This window comes from Macaca thibetana, chromosome 7 (genome assembly GCF_024542745.1).
Source record: "Macaca thibetana thibetana isolate TM-01 chromosome 7, ASM2454274v1, whole genome shotgun sequence".
Lineage (NCBI taxonomy): Eukaryota > Metazoa > Chordata > Mammalia > Primates > Cercopithecidae > Macaca > Macaca thibetana.
The window spans coordinates 57,871,855-57,892,212 of record NC_065584.1 but is presented as its reverse complement, the minus strand read 5'-3'; the positions used below and the strand labels follow the sequence as shown (position 1 = coordinate 57,892,212).

The window sequence follows — 20,358 nt, the reverse complement described above, 5'->3', positions numbered from 1 at the left end:
AGGCCGGGCACAGTGACTCATGCCTGTAATCCCAACACTTTGGGAGGCCAAGGTGGGCGGATCACTTGAGGCAAGTGTTCAAAACCAGCCTGGCCCACATGGCGAAACCCCATTTCTATTAAAAATACAAAAATTAGCTGGGCGTGGTATGGCGCACACCTGTAATAGCAGCTACTCGGGAGGCTGAGGCAGGAGAATCGCTTGAACCCAGGAGTGGGAGGTTGCAGTAAGCTGAGATCAGGCCACTGCACTCCAGCCTAGGTAACAGAGAAAGACTCCATCTCAGGGGAAAAAAAAATTAGTCATGAAATATTCTTATATATTCCTATGGAAGGCTGACATATCACCTGTTGTATTGTGATGATTCCTGCTTGGCTCCCACTGCCAGAGACAAACTGCAGATTCCTTCGAGTGGTACTCAGGGCCTCCATTTATCTGTCTCACTTCTGGCCATGCCCCACTCTAATGCTCTGCCCTCCAGCTGTATTTAGACAATAGAAGTGCAGTTTCTGTAATCTTACTTCTCATCTCTAGGGCTTTGCCAGTGTGGTTCTTCTAGCTGGAATACCTTTGTTTCTTTAATTTGTTGAGGACCTCAAGGTCTCAGCTTGGACCTCCCATCGGGAGAGTTTCCCTGGGCTTGCTAAGGTTGTCTTAGTTATTCTTTTCCTCTGATTCCCACAGAACCCTGTACCTGTACTTCGACCTCCCAGGACATTTTAACTCACTTCTTGTTTAGAGTTGTTCCAGAGTGGAGGGAAAAAGCTTCATAAGAGTATGGAAGAACATCTAAATCTCTAAGAGTCTAAGTGCTTGTAACAATGACAACTAAACCACAGCAGAATCAAATGAGTCTGTTAAAAAATTTTTTTAACACTTATTTTTTGAATTAAAGTTTATTAATTGAAACAGATGCTTTTTTGATAGTTCTTAAGTTTCTTTTGGTTTTAAAGTACAAAATCCTCTTCAAAATAGCATAAGATTTAAAAGGGCATTGTACTTGGAAGGATACTGCCCTCTAGTCTAATGGAATCAAAGGGAAAAGAAATGAACACCCAGGCCCCCAGAAGAATAGAAACCCAAGTGGTCTCTTGGCACTTTCTGTACTGCTCCATTCCTGTCTTTCAACCTGCTCTCTCTGGGTCACATAAGTCAAGTGTGTAACCCCCGTGCAGTTGTTTATGGAGAAAACATGGAGCAGATATAAAAATAGATGTTAGATGTTTCATCTTGAGGTGACAGAAGCAAAAGGCAGTTCTGAGAGAAGGGTATATGGTTACTGGGCTGATTGAAAGGATAACATAAACAGGAGCTGCTGTAGACTCATCTGGTTTGAAATTAAGTCTGAATCATTTTTACTTAAAGAACATTATGCATGGTAAGCCGTATATTCTGTTTCCGTTGTATTTTGGTCAGATTTAGTCTCTATGCTATAAAAATACATGATTATTGTGGTGCTCTGGGAGAAAAAATCCTATCATGTTCCAAACAAGACAAATGAATGCATTGCCATATAAAATTTTTATGATGATTTTAAATTTTAGGAATGCTTAACTATAACAAAGGATAAATGTTTGAGGGGATGGATACCCCATTTTCCATGTCATGATTATTATGCATTGCGTATCTGTGTCAAAACATCTCATGTACTGCATAAATATATATACCTACTATGTACTGACAAAAATTAAAACTGAAAAAAGGTGGAAGTCCAGTACTACAATGTTAAAAAAGAAAGAATTCTTAACTATAAATCTTTTATATTATAACCTCAGGTTCAAGACTAATAATTCTGTTATGTTTTATTTACAGGTCATGCCTTGACTGCATTGGTAAAAATTCTATCATGTTAGAAAGTCAGATATCTTTGTTACCTCCTAAACTTCTGCAACAAGTACTCAAAAAAATAACATTTTGGGCTGCAGCTAATCACCGAGAAGAACAAAGAGTCCAAAAAGAAGAAACAGAAAAGAAGTATCAGTGGATCAGTAGCAATTAAATTGTTACATACTCTACATATTTAGTATGTCTTAACATTTTAATCAGACTGTACATTTACACTCCCAAATTGCAGGCTCTATTTAAAGGATAAAATTTGGAATACAAATACTCTGTTAAGTGACTATATGCCATGGGATATATGAAAAAAAGATGTTAATGCAGATTAATTTATATTTGTAAACAAATTTCCTTACAAGCTACAGAACAATTATTCTTTCTGAAAGTAAGTACAGTTATAACAGATTTTAACTCAAATATGTATTCTTTACTGGAAAGATTACATACATTTGAGAATAAGAAATTACTCTCAAGAACTTCAGAAATCCCCAACGTAATTTCATAAATATATAAATACATGTATGTATGCGAAAACACTACATATACACTTTCAGAAAGAATAAACTTTCTCAAGTCATTTTGAAGTTACCTAAGGTTCTCCTTGAATAACTAATACAGTGGGCCAAATATTATAAAATAGGCAAACACCAGAATGGTATTAAATATTGAACTCCTGCCCTTTTCGACACTTACCTAGTAAAGTATTCTTAGGCATCATCATAACTTTTCCTCACCTTTATTCGAATAGAGGAATAAATGTCTTCAATTGTCTCTCCATTACCCCTAAGTTATTAGTTTGTCTAGTTTATATATAAAGACCATGCTTTAAAGTACGTAAAGTGGAGGTTTATTTATCATACAGGCTTTGAAACATTGAGAAGCAGTATTTTTATTAACTTTTTGAGACATATTAAAATACATTTTGCCTTAGAAGACTGCTTCTAAAGTAATTTTTGTAAGTAATGAGATGGGATGGTAATCTAGTAATTTGACTTTATAGAAACCCCTCAGTTTGGCCCACACCATTCCACAGAGTTGTGCTCAAGACAGACACTGAAAAAATCTCATACCTTCCGTTTTATTTTCAGCATTACCATCTCTACAGAAATAGAACACTGTATCTTTATATTCCTAAAAATGGTACTTTTGGCATAATTAAGAAATTTTTCTTCATATTATCACAATCATGCCCTTCCATTGAATTACTAATTACAATTAATTACTAAAAAGCTTGGTATATGAAATTATTCTCCACAATATTACCATGTAAGTTATCTCTGAAATTTAAAATGTTAAAGAAAAATATTTCTATATTGAAATATATATAATTTATAAATGAAATTATAGTAGTTTGTAGTATTTCATTGAATTTTAGAGAGATATTTCATATATATTTACTGTATTTTGGATGTGTAAAGCTTCTATTTATGTATTGAAATATTTTTTTACATTTTATTTATTGTACAAAGTATATGTGATTACTGTCTTCGTTTTTGTCAGTGTAAAGCAGTCATTAGAATTGATTGTACAAAAAATATTTCATTGTCAGTTTTCATTTTTCTCACTATTTTTAGGCTGAATAACAGATTTAGAAAATGAATCTCACAAGTAATTCACATCTTGGAAATAATTACCTTATTATGCTACGATGCTGATGAACTTTAGCATCAGTCTTTTATATTTAAGGCAAAAATATATCAAAATCTGATTAGATATTGATAGATGACATTGAGCAGAAGGAACACCGTTTTAAAATGGCTTCTGGATTATGTGAATGCCTTCGCCCGCCTCTTAGAAGAGCACCTCTATTTTTAAATGGTGTATTTGGAACATTAAAAGTTGGATTAGCCCCCTCAAAATACACACTCTGATGGGCTTTAAGAGAATGAAAATCTGGCCAGGTGCAGTGGCTAACGGCTGTAATCCCAGCATTCTGGGAGGCTGAGGCAGGAGGCTTATTTGAGGCCAGAAATTCAAGACCAACCTGTCTGTTAAAAAAACAAAAAAACAAAAACTCAGAATATTACAGTTGTCAGAAAGGATTCTTTTAAGGTTATTATTATTTTTAGTGTGATATAATAACACATCAAAATTAGTGTACTTTTTTTCCAAATAGTATTTTTGCAAAAACACCTTTAGAAATATTTTTTAGAGGCTGGGCATGGTGGCTCATGTCTGTAATTCCAGCACTTTGGGGGGCCGTGGTGGACAGATCACTTAAGGCCAGGAGTTCGAGACCAGCCTGGCCAACATGGCAAAACCCTTTCTCTACCAAAAATACAAAAATTAGCTGGGTGTAGTGGCATGCACCTATAATGCATGCACATATATATATATATATATATATAAAATATATCTCATATATATATCTCATATATATATATACACATATCCATCATATATATATGAGATGTATATATACTTTGGAACTTTGTACTGTCAGCTGACACACACACTGATGTTTTCATCAATGTGGGGTTTTTTTTGCTTTTTTTGGAGACAGAGTCTCACTCTGTCACCCAGGCTGGAATGCAGTGGTGCGGTCTCAGCTCACTGCAACCTCCGCCTCCCAGGTTCAATTCTCGTGCCTCAGTCACCCAAGTAGCTAGGATTACAGGTGCGTGCCACCACGCCCAGCACTAATTTTTGTATTTTTAGTAGAGACGAGGTTTTGCCGTGTTGGCCAGGCTGGTCTCAAACTCCTAACCTCAAGTGATCCGCCTGCCTTGGCCTTCCAAAGTGCTGGGATTACAGGCATGAGCCACCATGCCCAGCCACCAGTGTGTTATTTAAACATGTATGTGAGAGAAATAAAGTCACTGTGATAGAATAATTGTCAGGGTAGTGCATACTATTGATGAATTAAAATTTAGATTTCAGAATTTCTGGGAGGAAAAGCAATTTTAAGGAGCAGATGATCCCCATACCCACGTTTTTTGGTGCCTCTTTCCATTGTATTAATTTAATTCTTTTGGAATTTCCACTTTGATGAAGTTGCCATACAGTCCAGCATGTGGGCACAGCATGATTTTTTCAAATCATTCAATGTCTGTTGTTTACATTATGGCTCATTCTTGGTATTGTATATTCTATGCGTTTTGACATGTATATAAGGACATGTATTCACCAGTGTAGTATCATACAAAATAGTTTCACTGCCCTAAGAAATCCTCTGTGCTCTGCCTGTTCATTCCTCCCTCTTCTCTAACCCCTGGAAACCACTGACCTTTTTACTGTTTACATAGTTCTGTCTTTTCCAGAATGTCATATAGTCATACTGGCTTCTTCACTTAGCAGTATGCATTTACATTTCTTCCATTTATCTTCAAAGCTTTATAGCTCATTTCTTTTTAGAGTTGAATAATATTCCATTGTCTGAATTACCACAGTTTATCCATTCATCTACTGAAAACCATCTTGGTTGCTTCCAAGTTTTGGCAATTAGGAATAAAGCTGCTATAAACATCTGTGTGCAAGGTTTTGTATAGACATAAGTTTTCATTTCATTTGGATCAATACCAAGGATCAAGATGGTTGAATCATATGGTAAGAATATATTTAGTTTATTAAGAAACCACCAGACTGCCTTACAAAGTTTTTATACTCAATGAATGAGAGTTCCTGTTGCTTCACATCCTTGTCGGCATTTGGTATTGTCAGTGTTTTGGGTTTCTTTGTTCTTTGTTCTAGTAGATATGTAGTGGTATCATATTGTTTTAATTTGCAATTTCCTAATGACATAGGATGTTGACATTTTTCATATGCTGACTTGCCATCTATATATCTTCTTTGGCGAGGTGTCTGTTCAGGTCTTTTGCTCATTTTTCAATCAGGTTATTCGTTTTCTTATTGTTACGTTTTAGGAATTCTTTGTATATTGTAGATAACAGCCCTTTATCAGCAGTGACTTGCAAAATTTTCTCCCAGTCTGTGGCTTCACTTCCAATTCTCTTAACATTGTCTTTCACAGAGCAAGTCCATCTCATCAGTTCTTTATTTCATGGACTGTGCTTTGGTGGTGTATCTGAAGTCATCACCAAACCCAAGATTATCTAGGTTTTCTCTTCTACAAATGTTACAGTTTTATGTTTTACATTTAGGTCAGTGGCCCATTTTGAGTTAATTTTTTTTTAAGGATGTAAGGTGTTTGTCTAGATTCATATTTTTGTTTGTCACTGTCCAGTTGTTCCAGCACCACTTGTTGAAAAGACTATCTTTGCTTCATTAATATTGCCTTTGCTCCTTTGTCAAAGATCAGTTTACTATATTCATGTGGATCTATTCCTAAGATCTCCATTCTGCTGCGTTTGCTTATTCTTTTGCCAGTACTACGCTGTCTTTAATACTGTCACTTTGTGGCAAGTCTTGAAGTTGGGTAGTGGCAGTCCTCTGATGTTCTCTTTCAATATTTTAGATCTTTTGCATTTCCATATTAATTTTAGAATCAATTTTTCAATATGTACAAAATAACTTGCTGGAATTGTTATTGGGATTGCATTGAATCTGTAGATCGTGAGGAAGTACCGATATTTATTTATTTATTTATTTATTTAGAGATGGAGTCTCGCTCGTCACCCAGGCTGGAGTGCAATGGCGCAATCTTGGCTCACTGCAACCTCTGACTCCTGGTTTCAAGCGATTCTCCTGCCTCAGCCTCCTGAGAAGCTGGGATTACAGGCGCACAACACCACACCTGGCTAATTTTTGTATTTTAGTAGAGACGGGGTTTACATGTTGATCAGGCTGGTCTCGAACTCCTGACCTCTTGATCTGCCTGCCTCGGCCTCCCAAAGTGCTGGGATTACAGGCATGAGCTACCGCACCCAGCCAGAACTGATAACAGTAAACCTCCTGTCCATGAATATGGAATATATCTCCAATTATTTAGATGTTCTTTGAAGATTTTCATCCAAGTTTTGTGCATATTTTGTTAGACTTATACCTATGTATTTCATTTTGGGTGTTGCTAACATAATGCTAATGTGTTTTTAATTTCAAATTCCACTTACTCATTGCTGGTATAGGAAAATGATTGGCTCTTATATATTAATTCTGTATCCTGAAACCTTGCTATAATTGCTTATTAGTTCCAGGAGGGATTTTCTGGTCAGATTTTCTACATAGATGGTCATGTCATCTGCTAACAAAGACAGTTTTATTTCTTCCATCCCAATCTGTATAAAATTTCCTTTTCCTGTCTTTTTGCATTAACTGAGACTTCCAATATGATGTTGGACAGCAGTGGTGAGAGCAGACATCCTTACTTTGTTCCTGATCTTAAGGGAAAGTTTTGAGTTTCTCACCATTATATCTGATGTTAGCATAGGTATTTTGTAGATGTTCTTCATTAAGTTGAGGAGATTCCTGTCTATTCCTCGTTTGCTGAGAGTTCTTATCATGAATGGGTGTTGGATTTTGTCCAGTGCTTTTCCTGTATCTATTGATATGCTCATGTGATTGATTATGTAAATTGATTTTCTTTTTCTGTTGTTGTTGAGACCCAGTCTCGCTCTGTTGCCCAGGCTGGAGTGCAGTGATGCGATCTTGGCTCACTGCATCCTCCACCTTCCAGGTTCAAGTGATTCTCCTGCCTCAGCCTCCCAAGTAGCTGGGATTACAGGCTCCTGCCACCACGCTGGGCTAATTTTTGTACTTTTTAATAGTGACAGGAGTTCACTACTTTGGCCAGGCTGGTCTTGAACTCCAGAGCTCAAGTGATCCGCCCACCTTGGCCTCCCAAAGTGCTGGGATTACAGGCGTGAGCCACTGCACCTGGCCGTTAATTGATTTTCAAATGTTAAACCAGCCTTGCATATCTGGGATAAATCCTACTCAGCTGTGGTATATAATTCTTTTTGCACAGGATTTACTAATACAGATGTTCCTCAACTTTTGTTGGTGTTAAGTCCCAATAAACCCATTGTAAATTGAAAATATAAATCAAAAAATGCATAGTACACCTAACCTACCAAACATCATAGCTTAGCCTAGCCTACCTTAAACACGTTCAGAATACTGGCCAGGCATGGTGGATCACATCCATAATCCCAGCACTTTGGGAGGCCAAGGTTTGCAGATCATAAAGTCAGGACATCGAGACCATCCTGGCCAACATGGTGAAAACCTGTCTCTATTAAAATACAAAAAAATTAGCCAGGTGTGGTGGCATGCGCCTGTAGTCCCAGCTACTTGGGAGGCTGAGGCAGGGCAATCACTTGAACCTGGGAAATGGAGGTTGCAATGAGCCAAGATTGGGCCACTGCACTCCAGCCTGGTGACAGAGCAAGACTCCGTCTCAAAAAAAAAAAAAAAAAAAACTGAGAATACTTATATTAGCCTATTGTTGGGCAAAATAATCTAAGACAAAGCCTATTTTATAATAAATTGTTGAATATATTGAATACAGTATAGTACAGTATTCGTTGTTTACCCTCATCATCGCATGGCTGATTGGGAGCTGCAGGTTACCACAGCTGCCCAGTGTAAGCAAGTATGATATTGCATATAACTTGCCCAGGAAAAGATCAAAAATCAAAATTTGAAGTACTATTTCTACTTAATGGTTATTACAGTCACACCATCATAAAGTCAAAAATCTTTAAGTAGAACCATAGTAAGTTAGGGATTGTTTGTATTTTGTTGAGAATTTTTGCATCTATATTTATGAGGGATATTAGTCTGTAGCTTTCTTACACTGTCTTTGCCTGGCTTTGGTATTAGGGTAATGCTGGCCTCATATAATTAGTTAAGAAATATTTTCTCAGGCCAGGCACAGTGGCTCACACCTGTAATCTCAGCACTTTGGGAGGCCGAGATGGGTGGATCACTTGAGGTCAGGAGTTCGAGACTAGCCTGGCCAACATGGTGAAGCCCCGTCTCTACAAAAAATACAAAAAATTAGCCAGATGTGGTGGCAGACGCCTGTAATCCCAGCTACTCAGGAGGCTGAAGCATAAGAATTGCTTGAACCCGGGAGGTAGAGGTTGCAGTGAGCCAGGATCGTATCACTGCGCTCCAGCCTGGGAGATGAGCGAAACTACATCTCAAAAAAAAAAGAAGAAGAAGAAGTAGTAGTAAGAAGTGTTTTCTCTGACTCTAATCTTCTGAAAGAGATTATAGAGAATTGGGGTGTTAAAGTCTCCAGCTATTATTGTATTGGGGTCTATCTCTCTCTTTAGCTCTACTAATATTTACCTTAAACATCAGTGTTGAGTGCATAGATATTTAATTGTTGGCCGGGCGTGGTGGCTCATGCCTGTAATCCCAGCACTTTGGGAAGCTGAGGCAGGTGGATCACCTGAGGTCAGGAGTTTGAGACCATCTTGGCCAACATGGTGAAACTCTGTCTCTAGTAAACATACAAAAATTAGCCGGGCATGGTAGCACATGCCTGTAGTCCCAGCTACTTGGAAGGCTGAGGCAGGAGAATCACTTGAACCCGGGAGGCAGAGGTTGCAGTGAGCCGAGATGGTGCCACTGCACTCCAGCCTGGCAAGAGAGCAAGAGACCATCTCAATAAAACAAAATAAAATTTTATATCCTCTTGCTGAATTGACCCCTTTATCATTTATATAATGACTTTGTCCCTTACAGTTTTTGTCGTGAAATTTATTTTGTCTGAATAAGCATAGCTTCTCCTGCTCTTTTGTTTGTTTGTTTCCATTGGCATGGAACATCTTTTTCCATCCCTTTATTTTCAGACTGTGTGTCTTTATAGGTGAAGTGCATTTCTTCCAGGCAACAGATCATTGAGTCTGTTTTTTTTTTTTTAATTCATTCAGCCACTATATGTCTTTTGATTGGAGACTTTAGTCCATTTACACTCAATGTTATTATTGATAAGTCAGGACTTATTCCTGCCATTTTGTTATTTGTTCTCCGGTTCTTTTGTTTCTCTTCTTTCTTTTTTTTTTTTTTTTTAAGACGGAGTCTCGCTGTGTCGCCCGGGCTGGAGTGCAGTGGCCCGATCTCAGCTCACTGCAAGCTCCGCCTCCGGGGTTTACGCCATTCTCCTGCCTCATCCTCCCGAGTAGCTGGGACTACAGGCGCCCGCCATCTCGCCTGGCTAGTTTTTTGTATTTTTTAGTAGAGACGGGGTTTCACCGTGTTAGCCAGGATGGTCTCGATCTCCTGACCTCGTGATCCACCCGTCTCGGCCTCCCAAAGTGCTGGGATTACAGGCTTGAGCCACCGCGCCCGGCCTTTGTTTCTCTTCTTTCTTGTCTTCCTTTTAGTAAAGATGATTTTCTCTGGTGGTATGATTGAATTTCTTGCTTTTTATTCTTTGTGTTTCCGTTATATGTTTTTTGATTTGAGGTTACCGTGAAGCTTGCAGATACTGTCTTAAAACCTATTATTTTAAGCTGATAGCTACTTAACACTGCTTGCATAAACTAACAAGCAAAAGGAAAACTAATAAAACCTCTACATTTTAACTTCATTCCCCAGCTTTTTAACTTTTTATCTCATCTATTTATTATTGTCCTATATATGTCTTGAAAGTTTGTTGTAGTGATTATTTTTTACTAGTTCATTTTTGTCTTTCTACTTAAGAGTAGTTTGCACACCAGTTACAGTGTTATAATAGTCTGTGTTTTTCTGTGTATTTACTATTACCAGTGAGTTTAGTACTTTCAGATGATTTCTTACTGCTCACTGACATCCTTTTCTTTCTGAATTGAAGTACTCCCTTTAGCATTTCTTGTAGGACAGGTCTGGTACTGATGAAATCCCTCAGCTCTTGTTTGTCTGGAAAAGTCTTTATTTCTCCTTCATGTTTGATGGATATTTTCACTGGACATACTATTCTAGGGCAAAAGGGTTTTTTTTCCTTCAGAATTTAATTTTTTTCTTTTTTTATTATACTTTAAGTTCTGGGGTACATGTGCAGAACGTGCAGGATTGTTACATAGGTATACACGTGCCATGGTGGTTTGCTGCACCCATCAACCCATCATCTATGTAAGGTATTTCTAATGCTATCCTCCCCCAGCCCCCCACTCCCGACAGGCCCTGGTATGTGATGTTCCCCTCGCTGTGTCCATGTGTTCTCATTGTTCAACTCCCACTTATGAGGGAGAACATGGTGGTGTTTGGTTTTCTGTCCTTGTGTTAGTTTGCTGAGAATGATGGTTTCCAGTTTCATCCATGTCCTTGCAAAGGACGTGAACTCATCCTTTTTTTATGGCTGCATAGTATTCCATGGTGTATATGTGCCACATTTTCTTTATTCAGTCTATCATTGATGGGTATTTGGGTTGGTTCCAAGTCTTTGCTATTGTGAATAGTGCCACAATAAACATACATGCGCATGTGTCTTTATAGTAGAATGATTTATAATCCTTTGGGTATATACCCAGTAATGGAATTGCTGGGTCAAATGGTATTTCTAGTTCTAGATCCTTGAGGAATTGCCACACTTGTCTTCCACAATGGTTGAACTAATTTACACTCCCACCAACAGTGTAAAAGTGTCTCTATTCCTCCACATCCTCTCCAGCATCTGTTGTTTCCTGACTTTTTGATGATCGCCATTCTAACTGGTGTGAGATGGTATCTCATTGTGATTTTGATTTGCATTTCTCTAATGACCAGTGATGATGAGCTTTTTTTCATATGTTTGTTGGCCACATAAATGTCTTCTTTTGAGAAATGTCTGTTCATATTCTTGGCCCGCTTTTTGATGGGGTGGTTTGTTTTCTTCTTGTAAATTTGTTTAAGTTCTTTGTAGATTCTGGATATTAGCCCTTTGTCAGATGGATAGATTGCAAAAATTTTCTCCCATTCTACAGGTTGCCTGTTCACTGTGATGATAGTTTGCTTTGCTGTGCAGAAGCTCTTTAGTTTAATTAGATCCCATTTGTCAATTTTGGTTTTTGTTGCCATTGCTTTTGGTGTTTTAGTCATGAAGTCTTTGCCCATGCCTATGTCCTGAATTGCCTCGGTTTTCTTCTAGGGTTTTTATGGTTTTAGGTCTTACATTTAAGTCTTTAATCCACCTTGAGTTAGTTTTTGTATAATAAGTAAGGAAGGGGTCCAGTTTCAGTTTTCTCCATATGGCTAGCCAGTTTTCCCAACACCATTTATTAAATAGGGCATCCTTTCCCCATTGCTTGTTTTTGTCAGGTTTGTCAAAGATCAGATGGTTGTAGATGTGTGGTGTTATTTCTGAGGCCTCTATTCTGTTCCATTGGTCTATATATCTGTTTTGGTACCAGTACCATCCTGTTTTGGTTACTGTAGACTTATAGTATATTTTAAAGTCAGGTAGCATGATGCTTCCAGCTTTGTTCTTTTTGCTTAGGATTGTCTTGGCTATATGGGCTCTTTTTTGGTTCCATATGAAATTTAAAGTAGTTTTTTCTAATTCTGTGAAGAAAGTCAATAATAGCTTGATGGGGATAGCATTGAACCTGTAAATTACTTTGGGCAGTATGGCCATTTTCACAATATTAATTCTTCCTATCCATGAGCATGGAATGTTTTTCTATTTATTTGTGTCCTCAATTATTTCCTTGAGCAGTGGTTTGTAGTTCTCCTTGAAGAGGTCCTTCACATCCCTTGTAAGCTGTATTCCTAGGTATTTTACTCTCTTTGTAGCAATTGTGAATGGGAATTCACTCATAATTTGGCCCCCTGTTTGTCTGTTACTGGTGTCTAGGAATGCTTGTGATTTTTGCACATTGATTTTGTATCCTGAGACTTTGCTGAAGTTGCTTATCGACTTAAGGAGGTTTTGGACTGAGACAATGGGGTTTTCTTTCTTTTCTTTTCTTTTCTTTTTTTTTTTTTTTTTTTGAGACAGAGTTTTTCTGTTGTTGCCCAGGCTGGAGTGCAATGGCGCAATCTCGGCCAACTGCAACCTCCACCTCCTGGGTTCAAGCTATTCTCCTGCTTCAGCCTCCCAAGTAGCTGGGATTACAGGCATGTGCCTCCATGTCCGGCTAATTTTGTATTTTTAATAGAGACGGGGTATCTCCATGTTGGTCAGGCTGGTCTTGAACTCCCAACCTCAGGTGATCCACCTGCCTCGGCCTCCCGAAGTGCTGGGATTACAGGTGTGAGCCACCGCACCTGGCTGACGGTGGGGTTTTCTAAATATACAATCATGTCATCTGCAAACAGAGACAATTTGACTTCCTCTTTTCCTATTTGAATGCCCTTTATTTCTTTCTCTTGCCTGATTGCCCTGGCCAGAACTTCCAATACTGTGTTCAATAGAAGTGGTGAGAGAGGGCATCCTTGTCTTGTGCCAGTTTTCAAAGGGAATATTTCCAGTTTTTGTCCAACCCACAGTATGATATTGGCTGTGGGTTTGTCATAAATAGCTCTTATTATTTTGAGATACGTTCCATCAATACCTAATTTATTCAAGCCTGTAATCCCAGCACTTTGGGAGGCCAAGACGGGTGGATCACGAGGTCAGGAGATCGAGACCATCCTGGCTAACACGGTGAAACCCCGTCTCTACTAAAAAATACAAAAAAAAAAAAAAAAAAAAAAAACTAGCCGGGCGAGGTGGCGGGGGCCTGTAGTCCCAGCCACTCGGGAGGCTGAGGCAGGAGAATGGCGTGAACCCGGGAGGCGGAGCTTGCAGTGAGCTGAGATCCGGCCACTGCACTCCAGCCTGGGCGACAGAGTGAGACTCCGTCTCAAAAAAAAAAAAAAAACAACCCTAATTTATTGAGAGTTTTTACCTTGAAGGGGTGTTGAATTTTATCAAAAGACTTTTCTGTATCTGAGATAATCATGTGGTTTTTGTCATTGGTTCTGTTTATATGCTGGATTACGTTTATTGATTTGCATATGTTGAACCAGTCTTGCATCCCAGGGATGAAGCCAACTTAGTCATGGTGGATAAGCTTTTAGATGTGCTGCTGGATTCGGTTTGTCAGTATTTTATTGAGGATTTTTGCATCGATATTCATCAGGGATATTGGCCTGAAATTTTCTTTTTTTTTGTTGTGTCTCTGCCAGTTTTTGCTATCAGGGTGATGCTGGCCTCCTAAAATGAGTTAGGGAGGATTCCCTCTTTTTGTATTGTTTGGAATAGTTTCAGAAGGAATGGTACCAGTTCCTCTTTGTACCTCTAGTAGAATTCAGCTGTGAATCCATCTCGTGCTGGACTTTTTTTGGTTGGTAGGCTGTTAATTACAGCCTCAATTTTAGAACTTGCTGTTGGTCTATTCAGGGATTTGACTTCTTCCTGGTTTAGTCTTGGGAGGGTGTATGTGTCCAGAAATTTATCCATTTCTTCTAGGTTTTCTAGTTTATTTGCCTAGAGGTGTTTATAGTATTCTCTGATGGTAGTTTGTATTTCTGTGGGATCAGTGGTGATATCCCCTTTATCATTTTTTATTGCATCTATTTGATTCTTCTCTCTTTTCTTCTTTATTCGTCTGGCTAGCAGTCTATCTGTTTTGTTGATCTTTTCAAAAAACCAACTCCTGGATTTATTGATTTTTTGTGTGTTTTTGTGTCTCTGTCTCCTTCAGTTCTGCTCTGATCTTAGTTATTTCTTCTCTTCTGCTAGGTTCTGAATTTGTTTGCCCTTGCTTCTCTAGTTCTTTTAATTGTGACGTTAGAGTGTCAATTTTACATCTTTCCTCCTTTCTTTTGTGGGCATTTAGTGCTATAAATTTCTGTCTAAACACTGCGTTAAATGTGTTTCAGAGATTCTGGTATGTTGTGTCTTTGTTCTCATTAGTTTCAAAGAACATCTTTATTTCTCCCTTCATTTCATTATTTACCCAGTAGTTATTCAGGAGCAAGTTGTTTAGTTTCCATGTAGTTGTGCGGTTTTGAGTGAGGTTTTTTGTTTGTTTGTTTGTTTGTTTTTTGTTTGTTTTTGAGACAAAGTCTTGCTCTGTCACCTCAGCTGGAGTGCAGTGGCACGATCTCAGCTCACTACAACCTCCACCTCCCCGGTTCAAGTGATTCTCCTGCCTCAGCCTCCCAAGTAACTGAGATTACAGGTGCCCGCCACCACGCCCAGCTAATTTTGTATTTTTAGTAGAGACAGGGTTTCACCATGTTGGCCAGGATGGTCTCAAACTCCTAACCTCATGATCCACCCGTCTCGGCCTCTCAACGTGCTGGGATTACAGGCATGAGCCACTGCACCCAGCCTTGAGTGAGTTTCTTTTTTTTTTTTTTTTTTTTTTTTTGAGACGGAGTCTCGCTCTGCCGCCCAGGCTGGAGTGCAGTGGCCGGATCTCAGCTCACTGCAAGCTCCGCCTCCCGGGTTCACGCCATTCTCCTGCCTCAGCCTCTGGAGTAGCTGGGACTACAAGCGCCCGCCACCGCGCCCGGCTAGTTTTTTGTATTTTTTAGTAGAGACGGGGTTTCACCGTGTTAGCCAGGATGGTCTCGATCTCCTGACCTCGTGATCCACCCATCTCGGCCTCCCAAAGTGCTGGGATTACAGGCTTGAGCCACCGCGCCCGGCCTTTGAGTGAGTTTCTTAATCCTGAGTTCTAATTTGATTGCAATGTGGTCTGAAAGACCGTTATGATTTCCATTCTTTTGCATTTGCTGAGGTGTGTTTTACTTTCAGTTATGTGGTCAATTTTAGAATAAGTGTGATGTGGTGCTGAGAAGAATGTATATTCTGTTGATTGGGGGTGGAGAGTTCTGTGGGTGTCTGTTAGGTTTGCTTGGTCCAGAACTGAGTTCAGGTCCTGAATATTCTTGTTAATTTTCTGTCTCATTGATCTGTCTGATATTGACAGTGTGGTGTTAATGTCTCCCACTATTATTGTGTGGGAGTCTAAGTGTCTTTGTAGGTCTCTAAGAACTTGCTTTATGATCTGGTTCCTCCTGTATTGGGTGCATATATATTTAGGATAGTTGGCTCTTCTTGTTGAATTGATCCCTTTACCATTATATAATGCCCTTCTTTGTCTCTTTCGATCTTTGTTGGTTTAAAGTCTGTTTTATCAGAAACTAGGATTGCAACCCCTGCTTTTTTTGCTTTCCATTTGTTGGTAATATTCCGCCATCCCTTTATTTTGAGCCTATGTGCGTCTTTGCACATGAGATGGGTCTCCTGAATACAGCACACTGATGGGTCTTGACTCTATTCAATTTGCCAGTCTGTGTCTTTTCATTGGGGCATTTATCCCATTTACATTTAAGGTTAATATTGTCATGTGTGAATTTGATCCTATCATTATGATGCTAGCTGGTCATTTTGCCCGTTAGTTGATAGAGTTTCTTCATAGCATCAATGGCCTTTACAATTTGGTATGTTTTTGCAGTGGCTGGTACCAGTTTTTCCTTTCCATATTTAGTGCTTCCTTTAGGAGCTCTTGTAAGGCAGGCCTGGTGGTGACAAAATCTCTCAGCATTTGCTTGTCTGTAAAGGATTTTATTTCTCCTTTGCTTATTAAGCTTAGTTTTGCTGGATATGAAATTCTGGGTTGAAAATTCTTTTCTTTAAGAATGTCAAATATTGGCCCCCACTCTCTTCTGGCTTGTAGGGTTTCTGCAGAGAGATCTGCTGTTAGTCTGATGGGCTTCACTTTGTCGGTAACCCGACCTTTCTCTCTGGCTGCTCTTAACATTTTTTCCTTCATTTAAACTTTGGTGAATCTGACAATTATGTGTCTTGGGGTTGCTCTTCTCGAGGAGTATCTTTGTGGCGTTCCCTATATTTCCTGAATTTTAATGTTGGCCTGCCTTGCTAGGTTGGGGAAGTTCTCCTGGATAATAGCCTGAAGAGTGTTTTCCAACTGATTCCATTCTCCCTGTCACTTTCAGGTACATCAATCAAACATAGATTTGGTCTTTTTACATAGTCCCATATTTCTTGGAGGCTTTGTTCGTTCCTTTTCATTATTTTTTCTCTAATCTTGTCTTGATGCTTTATTTCATTAAGTTGATCTTCAGTCTCTGATATCCTTTCTTCTGCTTGATTGATTTTGCTAGTGATACTTGTATATGCTTCATGAAGTTCTTGTGCTGTGTTTTTCAGCTCCATCAGGTTGTTTATGTTCTTCTCTAAACTGGTTATTCTAGTTAGCAATTCATCTAACACTTTTTCAAGGTTCTTAGCTTCCTTGCATTGGGTTAGAACATGCTCCTTTAGCTGGAAGGAGTTTGTTATTACCCACCTTCTGAAGCCTACTTGTGTCAACTTGTCAAACTCATTCTCCATCCAGCTTTGTTCCCTTTCTGGCGAGGAGTTATGATCCTCTGGAGGAGAAGAGGCATTCTGGTTTTTGGAATTTTCAGCCTTTTTGCGCTGTTTCTCCCCATCTTCATGGATTTATCTACCTTTGGTCTTTGATGTTGGGGACCTTTGGATGGGGTCTCTGAGTGGACACCCTTTTTGTTGATATTGATGCTACTCCTTTCTGTTTGTTAGTTTTCCTTCTGACAGTCACACCCCTCTGCTTCAGGTCTACTGAAGTCTACTGGAGGTCCACTCCAGATGCTGTTTGCCTGGGTGTCACCAGCAGAGGCTGCAGAACAGTAAAGATTGCTGCCTGTTCCTTCCTCTGGAAATTTCGTCCCAGACGGGCACCCGCCATATGCCAGCCAGAGCTCTCCTGTATGAGGTGTCTCCCAGTCAGGAGACACGGGGGTCAGGAACTCACTTGAGGAGGCAGTCTATTCCCGAGCAGAGCTCAAATGCTGTGCTGGGAGATCCGCTGCTCTCTTCAGAGCCATCAGGCAAGGACCTTTAAGTCTGCTGAAGCTGTGTCCACAGCCGCCCTTTCCCCCAGGTGCTCTGTCTCAGGGAGAGGGTTTTTTTGTTTGTTTTTTGAGACGGAGTCTCGCTCTGTCACCCAGGCTGGAGTGGCACTATCTCGGCTCACTGCAACCTCCATGTCCCGGGTTCAAGCAATTCTTCGGCCTCAGCCTCCCAAATAGCTGGGATTACAGGCGCCCACCACCACGCCCGGGTAATTTTTGTATTTTTTTAGTAGTGATGGGGTTTCACCATGTCAATCAGCTGGTCTCGAACTCCTGACCTCAAGTGATCCACCCACCTCGGCCTCCCAAAGTCCTGGGATTATAGGCATGAGACAGTGCGCCAGGCTGACTTAAGTGAAGAAAATCTGGCCTCACACAGGTACATAGTTAGAAAAGAGAGTTCCTTAAGGAGCCCCTGAAAAGATCTCCAGGTACCCACAGGGCTTGGAACTATACTTTGATACAATGAGAAACTCTGCTTATAATAAAACTAATTAATGTGTTTCAGAGACTCTTTTTGTTGTTACTGTTCTAAGTAGGATAAAAGTATGGTTTGAAACATAAATAGTAAATCAAAGTGGATATTATAGTATTTTATTAAATGGCATTTATATATGAAATATAGGCTGGGCGCGGTGGCTCACACCTGTAATCCCAGGATGTTGGGAGGCCAAGGTGGGTGGATCACGAAGTCAGGAGATTGAGACCCATCCTGGCCAACATGTTGAAACCCCATCTCTCCTAAAAATACAAAACTTAGCCAGGCAAGGTGGCGTTAGCCTGTAGTCTCAGCTACTCGGGAGGCTGAGGCAGGAGACTCACTTAAACCTGGTGGGGGCAGAAGTTGCAGTGAGCCAAGATCGTGCCACTGCACTCCAGCCTGGGTGACAGAGCGAGACTGCACCTAAAATAAATTAATAAATACACACACACACACATATTCAACATATCTTTGACTCTAGGTAAAGATGTATTGATTTATGCATCCAGAAATGTTTATGGTACTATATTTAGTCCCTTAGAAGCTGTGGCCCCTATGGTTCTAAGGATAGAATGTAGTGGATAGAAACTTAGGGGATGTTAGTGATTATTATTATATTTAAAATGCCACAGGAGTAAAGCAATGATCTGATTCAAAGAGGGACTCTTTTATAAGGATTTTGAATGTATGATATTAGAAAATATTCCTCAGTCTAATCCTGATAATGGTAATCTCTTCCATTACCATGGTAACCCACTCATACCTGTGACAAATATTTTCTGAGTGCCTCTGTTGGGGAAACAGAATTAAAAAACCAAAATATTTTCCCAACCCAGAAAGCCTTTCCACAAAGGTAGTTGAGAAAGCGCTTTCATTTGTTGAATAAGCATTAAACCAGAATGTGATGTCCATCACAGGCAATCTGCTAAGAGATTGCAAGGACAAAGAAATCTCACCTTTTCATATAGCCAAGCAGATATAAAGCATTACATACACGGTCTCAAGAAAAACAATAACTAGTCTTCCAGTAAGAGGACTTAACAGTACCACTTGTCACACACAGTTCATCCTAGATTCACCTGATAAGGTGACTGTGTTAGCTGATTAGCTGTATTCAGAGGAAAAGCAAACTTCTCATATCTTTGACAGAAGGTGGTTTTGCAACATGCGCAAGAGGCCACTGAAGTTAAGCTCATACTTCAAGCTTAGAATTTAACAGGGGAAACTAACAATAGACAAGTAATTAATTACATGATGGTTTTAATAAGTGGTATGGAGAAGTACCAAGGATGCTAACAGCATCTAATAGGGAACCTAAAAGTAGACTGGGGCATCCAGAAAGGTTTCCCCCAAGGAAGTTTCAACTGAATTGAGAGGTGAAGAATAAGTTATGGCCGAGTGCAGTGGCCCTGTAATTCCAGCACTTTGGGAGGCCGAGGTGGGAGGATCACTTGAGGTCAGGAGTTGGAGACCAGCCGGGCCAACACGGCCAAACCCCATCTCTACTAAAAATACAAAAATTAGCCGGGAGTGGTGGCAGACACCTGTAATCCCAGCTACTCGGGAGGCAGAGGTAGGAGAATCATTCGGATCTGGGAGGCGGAGGTTGCAGTGAGCGAGATCGAGCCATTGCACTCAAGCCTGGGGGACAAGAGCGAGACTGCTCTCAAATACAAAAACAAACAAACAAAAAGGTGATAGAAGGGTAATGTAGCTGTAGCTGGAAGGAGGACCCAGCCAGGAATTGAAGCTGGAAAGGCAAGCTGGGGCTGGACCATGCTGAGTCTTCTTGCACAGCACTGTGATATGAATTATTATTATTATTATTATTATTATTATTGAGACGGAGTTTCATTCTTGTTGCCCAGTCTGGAGTACAACCGTGCCCTCTCGGTTCACTGTGACCTCCACCTCCGGGCTTCAAGAGTTTCTCCCGCCTCAGCCTCCCAAGTAACTGGGATTACAGGCACCGGCCACCCCGCCTGCGTAATTTTTTTGTATTTTTAGTAGAGAAGGGGTTTCGCCATGTTGGCCAGACTGGTCTCGAACTCCTGACCTCAGGTGATCCTCCTGTCTCAGCCTCCCAAAGTGTTGGGATTACAGGCGTGAGCCACCGCGCCCAGCCGAGATTTGAAATTTGGATTCTACTAAGGACGACGGGAGCCAGCACAAGGTTTTCAAGTGACTTGATCAGATTCCCAAGGTTGGTTCACAAGGAACTTCGATAATCGCAAAGTCTAGTGAGCATAATTGCACTGGGAGAAGGCACTGCTGCAAGAATCCTGTGAGCCAGACAGATGAGGGCACCAACCAGGGTGGGTGGCAGATAAGGTCTTAAC

At 40.0% G+C, this 20,358-nt stretch overlaps 1 protein-coding gene across 5 annotated transcripts in view; it reads left to right on the top strand.

The window, feature by feature from the left end:
* The window catches only part of KLHDC1 (kelch domain containing 1), a 61,022-nt gene extending 56,899 nt beyond the window's left edge, over positions 1 to 4,123 (top strand). For 2 of the 5 annotated variants that reach the window (XM_050796917.1, XM_050796920.1), the window contains exon 13: positions 1,813 to 3,257. In XM_050796917.1, coding sequence (XP_050652874.1) covers positions 1,813 to 1,999 — 187 coding nt within the window. In that variant the 3' untranslated portion in view covers positions 2,000 to 3,257. Of the gene's footprint in view, positions 1 to 1,812 lie in introns of all 5 variants that reach the window. The other 3 variants (XR_007727209.1, XM_050796918.1, XM_050796919.1) reach the window with 3 other exon arrangements.
* The last annotated feature ends 16,235 nt before the right edge of the window (positions 4,124 to 20,358 follow it).